The sequence below is a fragment of the Dufourea novaeangliae genome, unplaced genomic scaffold (genome assembly GCF_001272555.1).
Source record: "Dufourea novaeangliae isolate 0120121106 unplaced genomic scaffold, ASM127255v1 scaffold89, whole genome shotgun sequence".
Lineage (NCBI taxonomy): Eukaryota > Metazoa > Arthropoda > Insecta > Hymenoptera > Halictidae > Dufourea > Dufourea novaeangliae.
The window spans coordinates 1,601,507-1,625,602 of NW_015373988.1; the positions used below are offsets into that span (position 1 = coordinate 1,601,507).

General features: G+C 38.0%; 2 protein-coding genes across 2 annotated transcripts; both read left to right on the plus strand.

The window, feature by feature from the left end:
* The first annotated feature begins 1,600 nt into the window (after positions 1 to 1,600).
* On the plus strand, positions 1,601 to 12,654 carry LOC107187567 (glucose dehydrogenase [FAD, quinone]-like). The gene is made up of 6 exons (XM_015575692.1): positions 1,601 to 1,621; positions 8,304 to 8,395; positions 8,847 to 9,046; positions 9,669 to 9,883; positions 10,046 to 11,228; positions 12,331 to 12,654. Exons 2-6 carry the CDS (start codon positions 8,330 to 8,332, stop codon positions 12,599 to 12,601), a joined length of 1,935 nt encoding a protein of 644 aa, XP_015431178.1. The 5' UTR covers positions 1,601 to 1,621; positions 8,304 to 8,329; the 3' UTR covers positions 12,602 to 12,654.
* A 2,970-nt stretch (positions 12,655 to 15,624) lies between these two features.
* On the plus strand, positions 15,625 to 24,096 carry LOC107187439 (glucose dehydrogenase [FAD, quinone]-like). Its single transcript, XM_015575544.1, has 7 exons — positions 15,625 to 16,096; positions 16,771 to 17,132; positions 18,471 to 18,635; positions 18,963 to 19,115; positions 19,603 to 20,877; positions 23,381 to 23,446; positions 24,034 to 24,096. The coding sequence occupies exons 1-7, from the start codon at positions 15,625 to 15,627 to the stop codon at positions 24,094 to 24,096; spliced, it is 2,556 nt and encodes an 851-aa protein (XP_015431030.1).

The window sequence follows — 24,096 nt, forward strand, 5'->3', positions numbered from 1 at the left end:
ATTACGTATAAGGAAGCCAACAGAGTGTAACTATAGGAAGAGAATAGTGTACACATATTATGAATAAATAGTATATTAATTGATCGGTATGGCTGGGTTTAATAATAGTGGAGTTTCTATCACAAATTGTTTACACCATTTTTTAATTTCTTATTAGGTATACGTATTTGTATTTCTTGTTCATTAATTACCAGTAGCTGTAATAAATTCGTTTACATAAAATCAAATAGTTCGTCTAAATAAATCTGTTAAATGATTTAGTAGTTTGAATTCTGTATCTTCATAGGTTCAAAGGCGCAAATAGACGCAGATAAAAGCAAGCATACGCAGAAAAGTAAGAAACTGTCTGGAAATAGAATAAAATGTGCTTAAAATCCCATTTGCGAATTTTGAGGTCATTCAAAGCTGCATAATCTTTTTCAAAGACATGAACCGTCTTATGCTTATCTTCGAGTTTTTTAGCATCGTTTATATACAGCAGAAATTTGTTAGTATGTATAGTATACCTCGCGGCGTCAGAGATGCAGATATCTTTATCGCTTTCTACTTGCGAATACTAAACAATAAGAAAGAAATCATTTTTATCCACTTGTCTTGAAAAAAGACATTCTTGCAAAACACAGCCAGTACAGTAATCTCTTGATAAGTGTGAGCCGGCTTGCCCACGATAAGTGTGAAGTCGTCATACCCACCCCTGGGGAAGGGGGCCGCGGAACCAGTCAAGCGTACAATTTTTTGCCCAACGTGTCCGGGCGGCTTCCCTTTCACGAGCCGACAGCTAATCGAGGGTAACAAATGCAACGATGAAACTTTTTATTTTTGGTTCTTTGTTAACGAAACATTTACGAACATATTCGTGAGATTTTTCTGATTAAAATTACACCAAACACGATATAATTTGGACCATATTTACTTACGATTTATCAGAAACGACAATGAACGAATATGAATCGTTAACACTTTCTACATGAGTAAATATGATCCAAATTATGTCGTATTTGGTATCATTTTAATCAGAAAAATCATAACATTCATTAACAACGAATCAAAAGTAAAAAAGTTTCATCGTTGCATTATCGTTGTATCACCGACACCCGGGAATGTAATTTTTTTTTTTATCTACCCCCGTCGCGTCGACCCGTCGAAAAAAGTCAGCGGGGAAATGTATATGTATATGTACGACGCTTCGTCAAAGCGATTAAGTGTCGGCGAATGCTTAGAGAGCTGTCGACGTTACAATGGTATCTGGATTACCTCCAGTCACACGTATTTTTATTATTGGCCGAAACGGTACACACACAATCGGACTGTGCGACGAAGAGAACGAACGAGACACATCAAACAGAATAAGATAACACGAACCGCAGCGATTAGAATGAAACTATTGGCCGAAGAGAGTGTCGCAGGCGGGCCACGCAGTCGAGTCGAGAGGAAAAAGAAGCTTCCTCTGTCTATTCTTTACATCGCTTGTCCTTTTCTACGTTAGGAACACTACAAAGGCAAGCGGCCGAAGCTCGAGCTTCGAGCAAAAAACTGATTGACGAGGTGTTGACAACTGTTCTCGTCCAGCGTGAATGTGACTACGCGGAACCAAGGCATTCACACTTATCAAGACATTACTGTAAGTGCTAAACTAATCTAAATACCAGAAACAAAACATTTCTGAATATTTATATAGTTAGAAGATTCTTCTTTATTCTTAAAGAGGGTAAAATGAGCTCTCAAAGTTTAGTCACTTATTTCTGGACAGACTACTCCTTTTCTCAATCGTTTCAAGTCATTGTTATAAAAAATGATTCCTGGATACAAGGCCCAGTGACATCTTCCCATCCTTAGGACTAGTGGAACGAATTTTCAAAATGTAATTTACTTCAGTGAGTCACGAAAGTATTCGAACGCTCCGAAATGAAAAGTTTGACGCTTAAAAAATATGAGTCATATTACGAATTACAAAATACTTTTATTGTTATAGTAACATATAAATATTGGAATTACACATATTAAATTTGAAGTGTCTCTGATAACGTAAACAGTACTTAAAACACATTTCTTGGTAACATTAACTAAATGAACACCACAAAAGTATTCGAACGCCTAAATTATTAGTATGTATTTTAAACAAATATAATGTTTTAATATTTTGTCGGACCACCATTATGGCTTGTAAACGTCGTTTCATGCTGTCAACCAAATTTTCAGTAATATCTTTTTTCATATTGTTCCAAACGTCCAAAATATTTGTTATTAACGTTTCTTTGGAATTAATATTACATTTACCGAGTTGTCTGCCAATTTCCGCCCATAAGTGTTCTATGGGGTTTATGTCCGGACTTTGTGGGGGTGTTTCAACTACTGCTTGTTCTTTTTGTATACTGTTTAAAAGAGTAAATATGCCTGAATTTTTATCTAGCAAGCATTGCCATCGTCGATGCCACAATTCGACGCTATTTTGTGTTCGCGGAAGTTGGAATATATTGTTATCATAGGTACATCGACCACATTTCCGGTGGAAATAAAGGAAGACGGATAACTATATCATCATTATGTGTGTATTCTTGTATAGTGCCATTTACATAATATTTATCAAACCACTCAGTAATGTTATAGAAGAAGACATTTTACTTCATTAAAGGCATTTAGAATTTCTGATGGCTCTAAAAATGCTAGGCTTGGAATATGCCTAATTACATCAGAAAAATTGGATATTTCTCTAAATCCTAAGTTTATTATAATTGATTTTGCGATTGCTGCAATGAACGCAATCAAAGCAGTGTTTCCTAACACAAAATTGAAAGGCTGTTTTTTTTTCATCGGTGTCAAACTGTATATCGCAAAATACAAAAGAATGGCTTAGTACGACAATATGGAAGAGACGAAACATTTAGTTCTCTAATTCTAATTAGGCATATTCCAAGGATAGCATTTTTAAAGCCATCAGAAATTCCAAATGCCTTTAATGAACATTACTGAGTGGTTCGATAAATATTATGTAAATGACACTATACAAGAATGCACTCACAATGATGTAATAGTTATCCGTCTTCCGTTGTTTCCACCGGAAATGTGGTCGATGTATAATAACACTATTGTTGGATAACCAACCTTCTTAGTCACTCATAGATAAAGTAACCTAGCTGCATCATCCTTAGCCATCGCAAAGTCCAAAAAGCCAAAAACCGATTTGGCCACCAATCAAGGGCCATTTCCATCCCTTCCCTAACCTGAAAACGTGTATATAAGACCCCAAATAATATCGGGTAAAGCTGTTGTCGGTCAAAGCTATTGTCTTTTAAGTCTGGTGTCGGTGAATTGTTGTCGGTGACAACAGTGTCGATGAAGCCTGTGTCGGTGATTTAATCGGGACCCCTCCCAAACAGATCCAACCCCACGCGGCCTCTTGGTTCATTATTCGACGGATCCTCGCCTTCGTTTTGCTACATGACGTGTACACTCGTTCGAGTGGTTCACTGACTGGATGACGTCGGATCGCGGGTTCTTTCTCCGGAAGAGAGGCGAACGGTCCCTCCACCATACGCTACGAGCTCTCTAATTAGCGTGTCTACTGTATGACCGCTGCTCTGGACGCGGGGCCGCTTACCAGAACGTTGTTACGAAGTGATGTGCAACTCCACTTATTATTAATTCCCCGAAGTTAATGCAGCTTACGAGGGAACACCGCGACCGCTGACCTGCGAATTGAAATGAAACTGTGTGGGTTTATAGAGTGATTCAAGACAAGCATAACGGTATGTTTCATTTATGCCCAATCGCCCTTTAAGGGTGTGAAAACTAGCCTCAAAGTCAAATTGGCACTCCCACTTTTTCGCGTATAACTCCTACAATACAAGAGATACAGGAAAATGTTTCGAATAAAAGGTTAATGGTACGATAAGAGCTATAAACTTGCGTTAACAAAATTTTGAAAACCGCTTTCTTCTTTTTTTTTAAAAATTCAAAAATATTTTTTTCGAAATTTTGTTAACATAAGTTTATAGCGCTTATTGTGCCAACAAACTTTTGTGTGAAACATTTTTCTCTATCTCTTGTACTTTAGTAGTTATACGCGAAAAAGTGGAAGTGTTTATTTGACTTTGTGGTTAGTTTTCACACCCTTAAGGGGCGATTGGGCACGAATGAAACATACCGTTATCCTTGACTTGAATCACTCTATAAACCCACAAAGTTTCAGTTGAATCCGCGAGTCAGCGTTTGCCGTGTTTCTTTGTTAGACTGATTGGAAAGGATAGACACATGCGAAGGTTTACGATATGTTAGCTAAGCTTTCTACTCGGTGAAACGTTACACTTATCGTGTCTTGAGGCTGATTGCCCTTGCCCTTCGACTCGACAGTTTATATAGGGTGACCTCAAATAATATAGAACAGCATGTAGGATAAACGTAGCAATGAATGGACACTTAAGAGATTTTGTAACTATTAAAGTCGAATCTTAAACAATAATAATATGAATAAATATTTGGCACATGAAAATTAGATTTTTTAATATCTATACCTTTTTATAACTTATAGATTTCAATTTGAAAAATTGGAATCTTGTAATTAATGAAATCAAAAAGAAAAAATATAAATTTACCACTAAATGAACATTTCTAACCAATGGCGCGAAAATTGTTTGAATATGAAACAAGGTATTGGAAAAACTTAGTGCTTATTTCAATACCTTAATTTACTGGTTTTTATATATTGTATAATGTTCATTCACTGCTCCGTGTTCTTTTACTGGAGAATGGGGACTCACCGTAATACGGAGCACTTAAAGATTACGATACGCAAATAACAAAGCTACCGACAATCATATGTAAATTACTGGCCTGTAATTAAGAGATAGTTATATCGACTTTCGAGCTTCAGTCGAAAATTCTTCGTGGAAAGGAAAACATTTTTATTTCGGAAGGTGCTCAAAAGTTCCAAAAGGCGAGTCAACCAGTTCAATTTTGTTAGTGAAGGTACGTTTAAACATATTACTTTCGCATGATTTACTATTAAATATATTTATTTTTGATTGTTAATCGACTAGACTAACTATAATCAATACTAGACTGCGGATTTTATGCATTTATAGCCTATAGGTATCCGTGAAATACAATAAAGGACAAAAATTTCGTCAGATGCAACGAGTTTTCTATTTTCTTTTGAACCCAATAAGATATTTAGGGGAAGAAAGAAATGTCTACTTTTATTTTTGCCTTTATAAGCAACCTTCTAAAATGTGATTTTGCATTAAAATCCGCAGTCTGATCATTACTTTCCTGTCGAAGCACATGGATATGCAGTATGAAACCTGTTACTATATATTTTTATTCTATTATAATTTATTACACAGGGTGTTCACTCTAACGGTATTTGCGATTTATCAACCGTTTGCAATAATATAGTAAGACAAAGTTGTTAACCAAGATTTATCTATTTTAAGTGGATAACGATCACAAACATTTTGAAAATACATTTTTTTCATAGCGAAACGAAGGTCACCATGATATTTTAAAATGAACCGTATAATTTGTTCCCACTGCATTGTAGAGGACATTATACGAATTCAACCAGTACAAAATATGATGCTTTTATTCACATAATACTAAATTTACAAAGATGGAAGTGGTAGAACAAAAAGAACCACCGGGTCGAAGAGTGCTCATACTTCTGCCGTTTCGCGAGCCATCGAGCCATCGTACGCTTTCCGTTTAACAACGTTCCGCGACGCACCGGGCTATTAAGGCTGATCTCCCCTTAGATCAGGGCTATTAAGGCTGACTTCCCCTCCAGATCTCAGAGCTATTAGGGCTGACCTCCCCTGCACATCAGGGCAGTTAGCTACTCATTTGCCAAAAAATCAAATTCCTCATATCGATGTTCCACGAATATATATTGCTTTCTAAATGTGTATCACATTCGAAATGATAGTAATGAAATATATTAATTTGTTTTTTTTTTTATGTATAGTATATGTCTATATTGAGAACGCACCTGGATTAAAAAGTTATTGTTCATAATTTGTTTAAAAAAATAATACTCAGTGAAGTAAAGAGAATCGTCGAAATTTTTCACCTTTGACAAGGGGTATCTTTAAAGTTTTAAAGAGTTATGCGTTCTATTAAAGTGGAATATTTTCAGGCGTTATTTCTCTATAAAATCATGTAAGATTCACTTTCTCCCTCGTCCCACCCCATAAATTATTATTGTTTAAAGCGTCGCGTTGAACGAGACCCGTTGCAGACCACTACTTACACAGATTAACGTTAAAAGAAGACCTCCAAGACGATGATGATCCATTAAAGATAATAAATTTTATGATAAATCCATTAATACATTGTAAAGCTCTAGTAAAAAGTTTATTATCTTTGTTAATAAGAATAATTGCATAGATTTTTGTTTATTAATAGACAAATAGTAAATAAAAGTTTATAAATAAAGAGTAATAAATATGACAATGTTTTCTTTCTCTATAAGCCGAAAATGCGTATGGTTAATTTATTATATTCACTAATGTGCTAAAATATAACACTTATTCTTGTTAGAATATTTTTAATTTTTTCAAAAAGAAAATAATCACATATTCATCTTGTCTGATTAAATGTAATAAAGTTCATTGATTTAAGCATTATAGACTGCTCTATTTGTTTGAAAAGCCTGAACAGCTAGTTTTCAATTATAATTCATTATTAACATGTCATCATGATTTTTCAGGCATTTCTTTGCTCTGACAACAAAATGTTTCGAACAAAGATTAGTCAGTACTTCCTATTCTACAAATTCTTATATAAAAAATTAAAAAAAAATTTTTTTTAAATAAAAAGTAAGGTCACCTTGATTTTTTTATGGTCACTTTATATATTTTTTACTTAATAATATTATAGCTGACCTCAATACGAATTCAACAACCTATATATTATTGTCCTTAACAGCTAATTCTTCGATCTGGTCCACTGTGTGTCGGTCCGAATTTTGGCCCCCGAAATTGTAAAAATTGTCTAATCGTCCTAAAGTTTAGGGCCTAAATTGCTTAAAGTCTTAAACACCTTTTCTTCATTCACTTCGTATAAACTCTTTCTTTGGTCAACACTTTCACGCTTACTCTCGATAGAATGGTGGAAAAACGGAGTTTATCATTATCAGCACGAGCCTTTTATCTTCCCGGAAGAAATCGTCGGTTCTTCAGACGATATTACGCGCGGGTATAGATCGCCGATTAATCTAACAATCCAGACTTTCACATGGAAGGGAGACCCCGGTTGTTTCTCATTATTTTCGATGATCGTCGAGTTTGCAGCGCGACCCAGACGCCTAAACGGCTTTAAAAGTTGCTCTTACTTTCCAAGTTCCTGCCCGCGTGTATTTTATTTCGCCGTGAGACGACTTCGATTCTATTTTCATTCGAGCTACACCAGTGAAACCGTAATTCGATTTGTTCGCTTTTCGTGACAGCGTATGAACTTTCACGCTGAAAGGATTTCACGCCGCCACGAGTGTTACTGTAGTCTACCCGTAATTTCGCGTTTCGGCGACTTTATGAATAAGTTTATAATTCGTAATAAAAAAAGGTGGGTTGAATATTAGTTGCTTTAATTTCGGATAGTATTCGTTTATTAAGCTGACGAACAGACATGAAGTCGTTCCCCTGCAGTTGTTGTTGAAGACTAACATGGTATGGATGTAATCTGTAACGGTGCAAAATGCGAAGTACGCTCCTCCTACTAATGATTCGCGTTCAATTTGTCGCGAACTAATTTGTGGATTTGTAGCGAGACTTGCGAGCACACCAATTTAATTTTCTTCGTTCGTTACTCGCTTTCGGCCTTCACTTTAATGAACACTTAACACTAGAACTACTATGGTATTTCTATAAATCTAATAACAATTGCTTTAAATACTACTTATACATAACACTACTTAATATAAAGGCACCATTTTTGCGTGGCCGAGACAAGATCAGGTTGCTTCTATCTGTTTTGATGCTAGTTTAGATTAAAATGGATTAAAATTCGTTTGCAAATTTCGATCATCGAAGGGGTCAAACATTCGTAAGAAAATTATTTCTATAACAAATGAGTTTCGATGTTGTAAACTTATTTTTTTAATAAACCATACTGATCGCATTTGTTCACGCGTTATATAAATAAATTGAATCACGTGTACGGGAAATATGCTATCTGAGGTCATTTTCACGCATTTAATAAATTACAGGAAATTATATAATTAGTTAAAATTATTGGGTGGAAGCAACACCGAACGGGGTCACGTATTTGCCCTGTTGCTTTAACTTGGAACAATTTCATTCTGCTTGCAGGTGACACTGGCCTCTAAGTGGATAAAATGCGACTGTATATCCTATCGTCCCTTCTGGTGCAATTGGCCTTTACCTTTCAACACCCATTCCAGGTGAATTCAAGCTGTTGGATACATGTTTTTACTAATAACAATGCGGTTAATAAACAGATCACGTGTGTTTAGGTACTAATATACAGGGTGACCCAGAATAAGTGAGAGATATTTTGGAGGTGACTTCAGTACATCTAAACAAAAAATAGAAAAAAAAAAAAAAAACTAAAAAAAAAAATTATATAAATACACTACAGTGCACTGCGTGTAAAACAACAAACTGTCGTAAAATATATTGAAATTGATATATCCCTTACTCTACTAAATGTGACCATGGTCGCCAGTCTAAATTTCAGATTAGTTAAGGATTTATTTAGATTTAATTAATTCAATTAATTACATGCATTAATTAAGTAATTGTTGCACTGTTCGCGGCAAAGTGTGGTCTCACGACTCAACCGTCCCGTACAGCGGTCGGAAGTTGTTTTTAATTAACTAGATTGTTGACTAGGTTCAGACTGGCCAGTTGGATACCAATAACGAACCGTCAGGATGTTGCGTCTGCCATTTCAAAGATACGTTGTACATGGAGTCCAAATGCGGCGCGACGACCTCGTTTATGAATCTGATTCAGAAAATCGTGTCGTCCAGGTGTGACATTTCGGATCCGTGTGGCAGGCTTGGGAAGGAGGAAGTACCTCACGGAGAATGGTACAATTTAGAAAATTATTTATTCAATTTTTCTTTCACATTCTAATCCAATCAGAGGCTCTAGTTGTAGTTTGCAATTTGTTTAACATGTTTGGAGCGGGTGGGAACTGTAGTTCCCAACATGGACGAATCTTGCGGCCGCTTGGGCACTACATATAGGGCCCAGGCCCTTATCAATCAAATTCCCGCCTTTGGGGCATTGTGGAAAAAAGGAACAGTTTGGTAGTACAGTAAATCCTCGATGAGTGTTCGAAAGCTCCTCAGCCCTAAGTTTTCACAAGATGAAACCTGGGCCTCATATTAGGTGACCAGATTTTGAATTAACGTTTTTGCATACATTTCATTTTTATATTATTATGATGGAACTCTATCTGTTTTGTTATAACTTCTAATATTTTGTAAAATTGTACACATCTTACATTTAAAACGTGTATCGTATTCAATAAAATAAATGTCTTTTGGAATAATTGTAATGACATATTCATACTGAAGTTCATAAAAAAGAAAGAGAAATTGATTTCTCCAAGCCATGGTGTCGGAAATACAATTACAGCCCGTCCCGAATGTGTTAAACTTGAAACCTAGAGAAGTCATTTGAAGTCTGCGCGCCATGAAATTACAGGTTCGACTTTATCATTGTTGGTGCCGGCGTAGCCGGCCCTATAATCGCCAGGAGGTTAAGCGACAATCCTCGGTGGAGAGTTCTGTTAATCGAGGCAGGACCAGAAGAACCATCGATGACTGCCATTCCAGGACTCGCATTTCACACGATCAATTCTACTGTAGATTGGAAGTTCAAGACGGAGCCTACGGAGCCACATCCGACCGCATGTTTAGGTACATCGTTTATTCATTTATATATTTGTTCACATACGTGCAGGGCTTGAAACAATTCCAAAAATAACTGTTTCAAACTTAGGTACTCGGTTCAGGGCTTGTCTCTCCTATATTTCACCTTCCCACAACCGTATCGTTTACAATGTAATTTATTTTTATTAGAAACCAATGGAGCCTGCACGTGGCCACGAGGAAAAATGATCTCGGGAACGGGTGGTATGCACGGAATGATGTACGCCCGAGGACATCCGGAAGTGTACAACAGCTGGGCCAGAAACGGTGCCGTAGGTTGGTCCTACGACGAGATCTCCCACTACTTCGAGCGGGCTGAGGAACCAACGGACCAGTCGATGGTGTCCGAGAAACCGAGATCTGTCCCGGTACCGGGTCCGATGAAAATCCAATATTATTCCCATAAGCCAATATTCGCCGATGAGATCCTGAACGCTGCGGCCGAACTGGGCTATCGTACGTCCAAGCTGAAGGAATACATGCAGACCGGATTCATGATTGCCCCAATGACGACCGACAATGGAAAGCGTGGGACAACATCAAGGCACTATCTGAGACCAGTCCGAGGCAGACGGAACCTAAGTGTTTTGATCAACGCGCATGTGACGAAGATTCTACTGAACCAGTGGCAGAGCAAAGCATATGGTGTGGAGTTGATCGACACCGCTGGTTTTAAAAGAATCGTGAAAGCTAACAAAGAGGTGATCCTGACCGCCGGAACAATTGGATCACCCCAGATCCTCATGAACTCCGGAATAGGGCCCAAGGAACATCTAACTAAATTAGGTATGCACGTGATCAAGGACCTTCCTGTGGGGAAGAATCTTCACAACCACGTGTCCGTTGCTGTACACTACAGTATCAGGGACACTGCTTACGAGACTCTCACGATGGACAGCGTGAACGAGTATTTGGAGACACGATCCGGCCCTCTGAGCAGCACCGGACTGACCCAAGTGACAGCGTTTCTCGAAAGTAGTTACGCGGCTAGTGGTGTGCCAGACATTCAAGTTTTCTTTGATGGGTTCTTGCCGAAGTGTCCGAGAACCGGCCTACAGTTCGAGTGCGTGGACGGGGCGCTTGCCCTCTGCCCCAATAGAAGGCAGATCGTGATGAGACCAACGGTGGTCACGGTAGCGAGTTATGGATACATGAAGCTACGTTCCGGTGATCCACTCGCGCCACCTTTGATTTATCCGAACTACTTCACCGACACGAAGGATCTAAAGGTCCTCATCGAGGGCATTAAAAAGTCCATGGACCTTGTGAACACGCAAGCCATGAAGAACTGGGACCTACGATTGGAAACTGTGATTCATCCGCTTTGCACCAAGTAAGGTCCCATCTACGGCCACGTCTCTCTTTGAGGTCGGCTAGCAAGGCCTCCCCATGTACATTATTGTTGCATCGGTGCTCCTTCCTTATCTTTGGGGACGGGGGTTGGTAGTTTGTTGTGGGCAAATAGGGATGGGGGTGTTATTGAAATATTCGGGACATAGGCAGGTACTGATAGGGGGTTGAAATAGGCCCTTTACAAAACCCTTTGAAACTCCCTTTATTTGTACAGACACGGTCTGTAAGTGAAGCAAAGAGTGACCTGATACTCACGTCAGGAGATGAAGGATCGGTTGCTCAACGTCCAACTTCATAGCTTATCAATTACGTAGGGATGAGACGATCCTAATGACTCTCCGATCCCTGCACGAGTACTTCCCCACCTCCATGTGGCCTGGGCCTTAAAAAGTTGGGACGGTTGGAAAGTCGGGGGTAATAGCTCCTCTGGTAAGACCTACGGTAGTCCCAATTGCGGGACTACGAGATAGCTAAAGACGCTGAGTCACAGCTGGGCTTTGGAAGGGAATAGCGAAATTACACTCTCCCGGGAGATCACGTATTAAACTAAACTAAGGTCCCATCTAGCTTATTATTCTACATAAAAAACCGCAAACCTCGTTCATTACAAGTTTTCATGTATCTCCGCTGGTTTTCAAGATAGTACTTTCGCGTCGAAACTTCGAGGGGTGGTTTCACCCCTTAAAGTCGCGTCTCAGCCGATAAAAAAAAAAATACGTGTCCCTTATTTTTAACTGCTTAACAGACATACGAAGTTTCATCAAAATCGGAGGGCGACACTTCCGTGACTTTCCTTGTAAGTTCTATCGTCAGCGCTTCCGCAAAGGCTAGAATTTGTGTGTTGAAAAGTACGTGTGAAAGGGAAGTGCCTCGCGTGGCAATATGTTCAGTGGCAATATAGTTAGAGTCCACTGTATATACCCATAGAATCCCAAAATTTATTTGTATTCTATATTTTTATTAAAGAGATGTATGTATTGAAGTTACAGTCAGACTGAAAACTTTTCCTAGCCACTGTAACACCGTAATCGATTTATAATGGCATATCAGTTCCAACACGAACATTTTTCTTTTTGCTTCAGTTACCATTTTGATAGTGACGCGTACTGGGAATGCTACATAAGAGCCGCAACGGGACCAGAGAACCACCAGGCAGGCACTTGCAAAATGGGCGCTTACAATGATCGAACAGCGGTCGTGGATCCGGAACTTCGAGTCCGTGGGACGATGAACATTCGGGTCGCTGACGCTTCCGTATTCCCAATTGTGCCAAATAGTAACCCGATCGCTGCTATCATGATGACGGCCGAAAAAGCGGCTGACATGATCAGGCATACGTGGTCTAATATGTGAATCTCGATTATATACTACTACGACGATCAAATAAAGACTTTTCTCTTTTGTAACGAAGTATCGACAATACCTGCTTATTAACCCTCCACCAACGGAGGTTTTTAAAATAAAGAGCATAAAAATCAAATTATACCAGTATTTAAATATTTTTGTGTATTTGTAGTCGCAAGAACGTACAAACATAAATTATGCAGTGACCCGATTAAAAAAGCTTAGAGCTTAAGTTTTTCGTTTATCATGAAACTTAAATTTTTTTCGTAGATCGGGAAAGGAGTTTACAGGACAAAATATTATGTTTATTTTGAGCTAATACTTAGTTATTATATTCAGAAGAGTTTCATACTACAGGGCTACAGTATCTACACTGCGAGAACACACCGGAAATATAAAGTTTTCCTGTAACTTCGATACTCAAGTAAACGATATTGAATTACTACCTTTTTTTGGCATTTCATGTAGCGTTTACTTGCGCGAAGAGATGAAACAGCAGATTCTGGATCGTGTATGTAATCAAATATGAAATAACATTGAATTCAATCCTCCGTTATTTCAGTTTAATGTTTTCACTGGACTGTGGATGTTTACGAAGACTATTTTGAAAAATCGAAACTATGTATGTGTGAATAAATTTTGTGAAAAATTTATTCCTTGCAAAGTCTAATATTACATGTGACGCAACAGTAACTACTCGAGTTCCATTCTCTATTTTCGAGCAATAATCGAAGTTTTACTGTAAACCGCTGTAGTTCGAGTCTGTGAGCCAGAATTTTTTACTTTTCTAAAGTATTACAGCCGACGTGACGATTTAATTAAACCACAAAGAAACTATTGTTGCATTTCGAACCAATATAAAGTACGTTCACTTTGAGATCTTGCAAAAAAAAAGCTGCAATAAAACTTCTTTCGCGAGCCGGGCAACGGCGTTCGTTACACTTTGCTCTGGTTTTAACCGGCCAGCTGACTATCGGTTTCGTTTCACGTCAATTGTCAATGGTCCATGGAACCCTTGACGCGGATCTACGATCCTTTCCGCAACCGACAGGATCCAGAATCGACGCACTGATATACCTTGAGAAACAGTTAAAATTAATTTTGATTTCATACAAACAACTAATAAATATATAATTAATACAATAAAGTAATTGTTCGTAACGTGTTACGCTCGATAATGTTTAGTTTCGCGATGGTGTAATTGAACGACACGTGTGTGGCGAGCTGAATGGTTAATGGCATCGCCTGGAACGAAAGGAAGATATAAATTGCTGGTACTACACCCGGTAAGATTATGTTTAAACGTAGTTAAAAGCGTGATCATTTCTTCTCGAAGTTTGTGCAACAGGTGTATAGAAAAAGCAATGGCCAATGCGTTCAACTTGGTATTGTGGTTTTGTTTTTATGGTGGAGTAATAAATAACTTCCGTTGTAGATATTGAAAAGTAGATAGAGAGGAACTAAGTAATTTTAATAACAAAAATATTCAAATAGAGTCACCATTACCGAGATCAATAATGACTAAGAATATGTAATAAATAAACTTCGGATTTTTATGCAAAATAACATTTTTTAAAGTAATTTATTTTTCCTTTTAAGTATCTTATTGGGTTCAGACTAAAATAGAAAACTCGTTGGATCCGATGAAAGTTTTGTCTTTTATTGTATTTCACAGATCCCTATGGACTATAAATGCATAAAATCGGCAGTCTAGTAATAAATGATACATGTATGGAGAAGGTGATCCAAATATAAACTACCAAATATAATATCGAATGTAAATGAATCATCAAAAGTTTCCCTAAACATTGCGAAATCATCAAATTTCTACAGTACGCAGCGCATTTAACATTAAAGCCCAAGTAATACAGTCCGAAGTGAAAGTAGACTAATCTCAACATCTTTAGACGGGATATCGTAATCGTTCTTTGTACAATTATACGCAAGGCAGATTACACATTTCGTTTTTTTTTTTTTCGCAATGACCGTCTCGTGCGTAACGAGTCTGCATTCCAGAAACAAGTGTTGTCGCGAGAGTATCAAGATACGACTAATATTACACTGACAATGTTGGCCTACCGTTACCTAAATGTTAATTATGTATAAATAAAATTTCACATTGTTCACATGGAAAATGAATCATTATTTATTATTCATAACAGTGCAGCTTTCCAATTTGAAAATAGTATAAACTCACGTGGAAAAGATCAATGTATTGGGTTGAAGAAAATTGAAGAATGTCTCTTGCCGTTTCGAACTGTGGCGGGAGACACTGAACAGGCTGTAACTACTTTGTTTTTTGGAATTCGAGTCTAAAATTTTGGGAACATATTTTTGACATACATATTATACCTTTAATTTATGTTAAAAAATGTTCTTAAAAAAATTTCGAAATTGGCGTAAACGATAACTCAACAACTAAATTGAGTGATCGATTTCAGACATAGCTCATTTTATTCGTTATACATTTCTCCAGGTACTGAACCTCAAATATTGAGTTTACATTTTATTTATAACATTTTTTTCATCGATGTAAAGTTAAATTTATTTACGGAAAACAGCTAATTTTTCTTTCAAACGTAATAACTTTTTCAATTTTTCTTACTTTTTCATTGAGTTCGGTTTAGTCCCAGCGTTAACTATTTCACTTTAAGAAAATTTGTTGTTTTCTGCAATCGAATGTCTATGACAGGTGCTAAAGTTTACGCTAATCTTCTACATTGATTAATAAACTATAAAACCGGGGCGCTAAACAAACAAAAAAACTTTAAAAAGGGGGCGGTGTTTAGGCGATTCATGTTTTCTTTCAATTCATTTTATGTGTAAATTTTCTGTCAAGTTGTGTTCTTGCGAATTTTAGTAATAATAAAACACTTAATTACTTAACGTGTGACCATTTGTGTGATTTTTTTAATGCGACTACTTAAGGGTTGCAGTTCCTCACATCGAATTCTTTTCAGAATCTGGATGTTCGACGGTCAAAAGCCAGAGAATAGCAAACCTTTTATTAACACCAGCCTGAACCAGGAACCATGTCGTGGATACCACCAGATCTGGCGAGCCTTTGTTCAGTACATCCCACAGTGTCGACATGTCAACCGTCCACGTTCATATTCCTGGCATTCGTCGCCCGTCTTTTCGGCCATTCGAAAGATTCCCATGAAATCTTATTCCACGATATCGAATCACCGAACTCGTCCTGGGGAATTACGTGTTCGGCCAAGAAGCTTCCGTGTTTCCGAGAATACAACGACCACAGAATCGTACGTTACAAAACGGGAAACATTCCGTTTTCAAACGATCCGCCGTCAGTGAAATCATCGTCCAGTTCGTGGTACAAACCGAGTCCGTATTTTTCGGCCAATTTCAAGGATGAAAGCGAGGAAAGTACGCCCGTTAACGTGCAAACGGATTCTGCCCGGTTTTATAGTCCGCGAATTGGGATCGCTGGCCAAGGAATTATCACCGTGTCGAAAGTTTACGATGACTTTCTTATTCCGGAAGGTAAATGAATGCTCAATTTTCTGAATACATTTTGCGCGCCACTTTTCTGGCCGTTCGTTGTTCGCCTTACTATTTATTTTCGCGATTAGTGCCTTTACCGAGAGTAGCCCCGATACAGTCAATCCTCGATGAGTGTCCGAATGCTCCTCAGCATTGAACGCTCAATATTTTATAAAGTAATGGCCGTATGGGGCTGAAACAAATATAATTGGCTTTAGAATTCTAAACTCTATCACTGTGTTAAACTTCATTAAAAAGTCAGCGTTACACCTGGGGACCTATTCTTTTCAGTGCTGAGGAACCTTCGAACACTCATCGAGGATTTACTGTAGTGTTCGCCGTTTACAAAAAAAAGACGATTGCACGAATGTAGTACCTACTGATTTCCACTCTTTGGAATATTTAGACTACTTATTGATGGATAAATTGTTTAGGAATGGTGAAAGCGTGAAAGTAGCATTTGAAGAATTTTTGAACTCTGGAACTATAGATTTTTCATGTAGGATACTATTTTCTACTCTGAAATTTGTTTACTCTGTTTTGGGTTCTGTTGGGTTTTCCCATATGAAATTGCCGTTTCTATAGGTAGAAATGGAAATGCTTATCTTAAAACAAAGAATAATTTTGATTCCATTGAAATATGTATTTAAATTTTATAATTAATGGAAAAATAGATCGTAATGCAGACACAGTTCCATACGTGTCACCAAATTTTGGAAACAAATTCAGAGCACACGATTACAACATACAAGCACAGCAAAGGATAACTGACAATAGAGCAGATGGACAGAATTATCAGCTACCTGGAACTTTTTCGTACAACGTCTGGAAACAAAGAAGTCGAACGAACGATTATATCAGTGGGAAAAATATCGATAACTTTTACTATCCAAGGAAATGGGTGGATAACCATGGAGCAAAGAATTTTCCGACTGCGACAAATCCATTCGCTAAAGAGTACGATTTTATTATCGTGGGGGCAGGATCGGCTGGTTGCGTTCTTGCCAACAGGCTGAGTGAAGTTAGAAACTGGAAGGTATGTGATTGTTATATCCTTTGGAAATTTTTCAACGACGTCAGACTTTAAAAAAAAAACATTTTCAGGCCATGTTTTTAAGACTATAAGGTACTGAAAAATGCGAAGAAAAAAAATTTCGACTTTTTCCACAGTTACACTGGTTTGACCACTTAATAAATTTAATATCGTAAATGTCGAAATAAATTTATGTTAGTTGTTCGAATCAACTTGGGTGGAACTCGTCACCACATTGTATTTGGTGCACCTGGAACCTGAAAGTGAAATTGCGAGTAGAAGGAATGCGTTTTTACGACGCCGAAGAAACAGGATTACTCAGACTTTTACAGGCGTTAGAATGCATTACAAATGGATGACTAATATTATTCAGATTGAAGTGTTTTATGGCGTGTTTCTTTTGCGAAACATTCAAAAAGTATTATTTATTATTCCTTGTTAAATTGATTATAATTATCCATTTATGTTGCACAAACACCTCGAAAGTAATGAAACCAAAACTATGACAAATATTAATAAGTCTTTCACCGCTATATTACTTAAAAAATTCGTTAACTTGTAATACCAATTTTTCTATCCACCTGATATTTGCGTAAGCATTTAATAGAATAAGAATTTTCGTAAACATCCCCAGTCCAGTAACAATTAATGGTAAAACGTAAAATTGGACTACCTTTTTCGTTACTATCTTGAATTTATTAACACTACGACTATTGAAGATAAATATGTTTTGTATTTTTATCACGTTCATAAATGGGGCAGCTTGTTGGAAATATGCAAATCGATAACTAAACAAATTTCATCACTTATATATTACAATAAAAGTTACGAAGAATCTTAGAAAATACACTGTCATGGCATTGTAATAATTTCTATAAGAGTTTACTAACTAGTCATTTGTATTGCCTTGGTAGTTCTAGTGATAACAGAACACGTTGCACAATTCTTTAAAGCCAGCGCATTGTTCAAGAGGAAATAAGTAGTACGAACCCTTTTTACTAGGTAAAGAGGGTAGAGAAGTCGATAATCTTTTCGCTGAAAAGTCGAGCAATAGTAAGGGCTTCGTTGAAACGGGTCACAGAACACGAGATTGTCTGTGACGATGTTATGACTATTTTGTGGCTTCCTGGCCATTAAACATGACATGAAATGTGAGCTCGTCTATTGGATTACGTTGATATATGTAGATCGATTGAACTTCTATTCATAACGCGTATAAAACTAGTAAAATAATTTGAATAATGAGCCTCGTGTTTCGTTAGTGATGGAAACTCTTAAACATATCGCGTAAAAAAGTAGCAAACCAGTATAAATGAAGAAACTTCTGTTTACAATTTCCAGATATTGCTCTTGGAAGCTGGCATCGAAGAACCGGTGGTTGCCGATATTCCGGCGTTCGCCTCGATGCTGCAAGCCAGTAACATCGATTGGATGTACCGCACGCAACCGGAACAACACTCTTGTCGATCCAGACGTGGCGGCAGTTGTGCGTGGGCAAGGGGCAAAGTAGATATTAGATGACATTTCAAAACTAATTTGCAATACTTTGAATATCGATTGTTCTTTTTGTCAATCACTCACAACATCTGAATATTAAACATGTATAATGGTGGTCAAAAGAAAGTTTGAAGTTCGTATTTTTATACAAATTGTGACGAATTATATTTTATTAACTTGTGAATGTTATTGTCCTAAAACTGATCTTCACTGAAGAGCTCGATGATTCTTTGTAACAGATATTTATTGAAAGCTTGAAAATTATGATAAAGAAAAAATTACGTGACAAAATATGTGTAGAAATTTAACACAGTGATGACATTATTTTTCGCGCAGGTAATGGGTGGTTCCAGTACGGTGAATTACATGATCTACATCCGAGGAAACCCGAAAGATTACGATGACTGGGCCGAGAAGGGGAATTATGGATGGAGTTACGGTGAAGTTCTACCATATTTTCTCAAATCAGAAAACAACGAAGACCCGGAGGTGAATTGTTCTAATCATTCATAACCACGAATTCTCAAAGCCAAAAACCAAATTAAATCACAATAATAGCTTTTAAATGGTACACGGTGGAATTCGTATTTAGAGAGCTTTTAAGGTCGTCAAAATTCCTTTTCTATGATCTATAAAAACATCGAAAAAAAAAAATACAGGATTCAATTAAAAAAAATACCGACGACCGTGAAACTCGTACGAACAACAACCTTTAAAAAAAAATGATTTCCACCGTTACATATGCCCCTTGAAGAAATTTAATTCTGTTCTCAGAAGTTTCTTCATTTAATAATAAATAAGGCAGATATTTAGGTGACCCTATTTAGCTGGGACACCCGGTATATTTCAATTATTCTTTACAAAAAACAATCAGTAACTTTCCAAACCGGGTGTGTTACAACTACATTCGTCGTTACTTAGCGTTATACGCCAGTAATTACATCTTCACGCCTGATCCACCATTTCGCTTTTCCAGGTCGTGAAGGAGAATCCCCATTACCATGGCCAGGGGGGCTACCAGAACGTCGAGCGATTTCCCCACCCCGACCCGAACACGGACATCCTAATAAACGCGTGGATGGAACTCGGACACGAGTCAGTGGATGCCAACACGGAAAGGCAGCTAGGCGTGATGAGACTGCAAACGACTTCGGTTCACGGAATGCGCCAAAGCACGAACGGCGCGTTCATCAGACCGATCCGCCGTAAACGAAAGAATCTAACGATCGAGACTAGGGCTCACGTCACCAGAATCTTGATAGATGAAAGGACGAAACGCGCGACGGGCGTGGAGTACGTTTCAACCGAAACAGGAGTGACCAAAGTCGCTATGACGCGAAAGGAGGTGATCCTATCCGGGGGCGCGATCAATTCACCCAAATTGCTGATGCTCTCCGGCGTAGGTCCTGCTCAGGAGTTACAGAGACACGGTATCAAGGTCGTTAGCGATTTACCAGTTGGGAAAAACCTCCAGGATCACGTGACAATGGACGGTTTGGTGATCGCAGTGAACGGGACTGCGACGAGCAAGAATAACCAAGCGAAGATGGACGACATCTTCCTCTATCGGAAGACACGGATGGGCCCCTTGTCCGCGACTGGACCTCTGTCCTGCGGAGTATTCGTCCAGACGATATTCGAACAAATACACGGCCTGCCTGATATTCAATACAGCTTCGACGCAAGCAATCAAATGGACTATATCAACGACCCCGCGGAGTTTGGCGAAACAGCCGTTGAGCCTTTGGCTTATTACGACGCCATCAACATTAGACCGATTTTACTGGCACCAAGAAGCCGTGGTTTCCTGTTGCTTAACGACACGGATCCTCTGTGGGGACCACCATTGATTTATCCCAGATCATTTATCGCCTATCCAGACGCGGAGATCATGGTGGAGGGGATAGAGGTCGCTCTGAACTTGTTCCGGACAAGGTCGTTCCGTGAACACGGACTGCGGCTGATCGACGTGCCTTTGCCTGGTTGCAGACACTTTCGATTCGGCACCAGAGATTACTGGAAGTGCGTGGCGATGGAGTACACCGCGACGATTTATCATCCGGTGGGTACTTGCAAAATGGGACCGAAATGGGACCCGGAAGCGGTCGTGGATCCAAGATTAAGGGTGTACGGGGTCTTTGGCTTGAGGGTCGTCGACGCTTCGGTGATGCCGAAAATTGTTAGAGGGAACACGAACGCTCCGACTATCATGATCGCGGAGAAAGCCAGCGATATGATTAAGGAGGAATGGTTCCATGAATGAGATTCTGATGAAATTCACGTACAGTTGACTCTTGATATATTGCCGCGAGAGGCACTTCCCCTACACGCGTACTTTCACGGACACAAAGTTGCTTTCTCGTACCACGTTGCGTACGCTGCTTCCACCAGCAAAATTTGTAAATCCCTTTCTTCTATATTTCCCATTTGTTTCTGCACAAAGATCACATTCTTCTTCATTGCACTATTTACTTGAGGACATTCTGTACATTCATTTCAAATTTCAGATTTGTGATTATTACGACAGTCAATCTGTTAAAGGAATGGTAATGCATTGACATAAAATAGCTATTGCAAATTAACAGATATCTTTTCGAATATTTTTTATAAAATAATTATTATCCACAGAAATGCAAAACTCGTAAATTTCCTGATATCCTTAAACGATTATTACTTTTATTACGCAAAGTCATTTAAAGATCACGATGTATTATGCAATACTGAAGTTGCTTCTCTGTCGGTTTCAACCGCCCAGTAACTAAAATATACGCTTACAATAAAAAGAAGTAGCGAATATCCTGAAAAGTCAGAACAAATATTCCACGAAACGTTTTTCAGTGCTGAGAAAACGTTGCCAAATCAAACAAAACTATCTGCATAACCGCAGAATCCAGCTTTAATCCATAAATGCAACAATATAACTGTTATTGCAAAATCACTTGCACAACTCCATAGCAAAATCGTTTAACGCATAAATGACTCTGCGATGTGTTCGTCATTTGGCTAATGGAATTCACAGTTTTGAGGAAGTATTTATCGTACACAATATGCGCGACAACCGCAAAGAAACTGCCGTAATGTTAAAGTATTTTTGAGATTGACTATTTGCGGATTGTGCGTTTATTCACGCAATAAAACTTTCGCTCGTGAAAAACATCGACGTATGAAGACAGATTGAATTTAACTGTCGCTTCGGGTCCTTGTTACGTTTGCATTTCCGGTCGAGCAACTATTTTTCACGTTCACTTTGGCGTACAACATGTTGCCTATCGTCAGGCTTCGAATCAATAGGTCGTTGCACATGAAGTATTGGGTTATTCGGAAAGTAATTTCGTTTTTTGCATGAAAATGAGAGACGATCATTTTAACACTAGAACTACCGACGATAAACGCATATTTCCTTCGATCGGTGGATAAATGTAAAAAACTTTTGAAAATTTAGAAATTGACGAATTTTTTCATTTTCATGCCGTAGTAAAAGGTGCAAAAGATCTAAAAAAAATGTATTGTTATAACATTTTAATCGTCGTTGTAAGAGTGTATTGACAAGTCATTGTGACTTGCTTGGTAGTTATAGTGTTAATAGAAAGAAACATAGGTGCGGCGACACCGTCTGCACCCTCGCCAGGAACGGCCTTGACAACCCTATAACGATTTATAGACACGATCATAAACATATAAGGACATCGTGGACTCGTTTCATCCATATATTTCAAGAAAGTATCAAAGTGCTAGGTCAACCTCGTCCAGTAATGCCAGACCAGAGTAGGTAACCCATATATCAGTGTAAAAACATTTCCGTTCAAATAAAAAGTACCTAACATAAGTTACATCCACTTCTCATGTTCCTCTTCTTCTATTTCTTTTTATCTTTATTATTTATGGTTGATGAAGCAACAGCGTTCTGATGAATTTAAATGCGCGTGAACTGTGATCAGCACTGTGCCAAACACGAAGAACATGTTAATACTCTAATCTACATAGTAATAAAAATTGGTTTGTTTCACTTTTCTCTGGGAAAACTCTCTCTAGGAAACACATCTCGATAAAAAAGCAAAAAATCAAAAAACTAATGATTACATTATGCACCCACATTTTTTCATCCAACAAACAGTTTACAAGTAATTTAGATGACAGGTTGGGTGTATCGCTTCATACAATAAATCCTCGATAAGTGTTGAAAGGTTCCTCGGCACTGAACAGTAAATATTTCATAAACTAACGGTCATATGCGACTGAAACAAATATCAAACTTCATTAAAAAGTCAGTGTTACACCTGGGGACCGTTTCTTCTCGGTACCCAGAAGCCTACGAGCACTCATCGAGGACTTACTGTTCTCTAGTATCATGCTTGCACTGTTTCTACGAATCAACCGACTGTCCAGATACTTAGAAGGGCCAGTGGTATTTTTGTCCTTCAAACACAAAATGTGTTAAGTAAATTTACATGCAAACCCATGCGAGGGAAACAAAATTGTTTGTTTAGGTATTCGTTTGCGTTTCAAATTACCATCTAATCGCCGCTGATTAACCGACGTAAATCATTGCCGGTTTTCTGAATCCACGCGTTGTATTCAATTAAGAATGGGAACTTTCTACTGTAAAGGGTCTTTCCCAATTTTCACATATGGCGGAGATTTACCGACCGACCACGGTCGCGATATTATGGAATTGGAGTGAAAAGGTAAGACCGACTGGTAGATTTCAAAATCGTCCGGGTGAAAGTGAAATTTTTTCTATCGGGTGTGTAATACGAATACGAGGACGAGGCAGAAGTCGCGACAACGGATATTCGAACAGACAAAACCGGAGAGAGCAGGTGAGTAGCATTTCGCGAGCCCGCCGGGGCTGAAAACACAACTATGATCTTCGTTTGTTAATCCATTAAGTCCCAAGTAGTGAAATAAGGCGATTTTTATGAATAGAATTATTTATTATTTATGGAAGTGTATAAGAAAAAATATAAATGGTATCAAAGAAATGTTTGGGTCGTAAACGTAATAAAATAGCTTATATATTATTTGTTCAAAATACAGAAAATGCATTATACTAAATACTATATTATATAAGATCATTATCTGAGAAAAATACACCAACATATTACCATGATTTAAGAAAAAATTGATTTATCGTAATGCTATGCATACTTACTTCAATTTCTTTGAATTTCAAAACGTCACAGTAGGATTTAAGCGGAAGAAAAAATATTAAGCAAATCTTTGAAATCCTCTTTCATAACTGCAATATGAAAATGAAAAATAAATGCAACATTCAGTGAAAGAAAATCGCGAGTGAAATGTTGGATTAACGCAACGTTAAGTCCTAATCGGTTAATTCTGTACACGAGAAAGTGACTGCACATGGATAAAAACGGAAATACTTGTTTACATTTCACGGTGCGTCCAGTATGTTCACAGTGAATTAGAGAAATATTCCCACACTAAGGAATTGTTAACTGCCAAACGATGA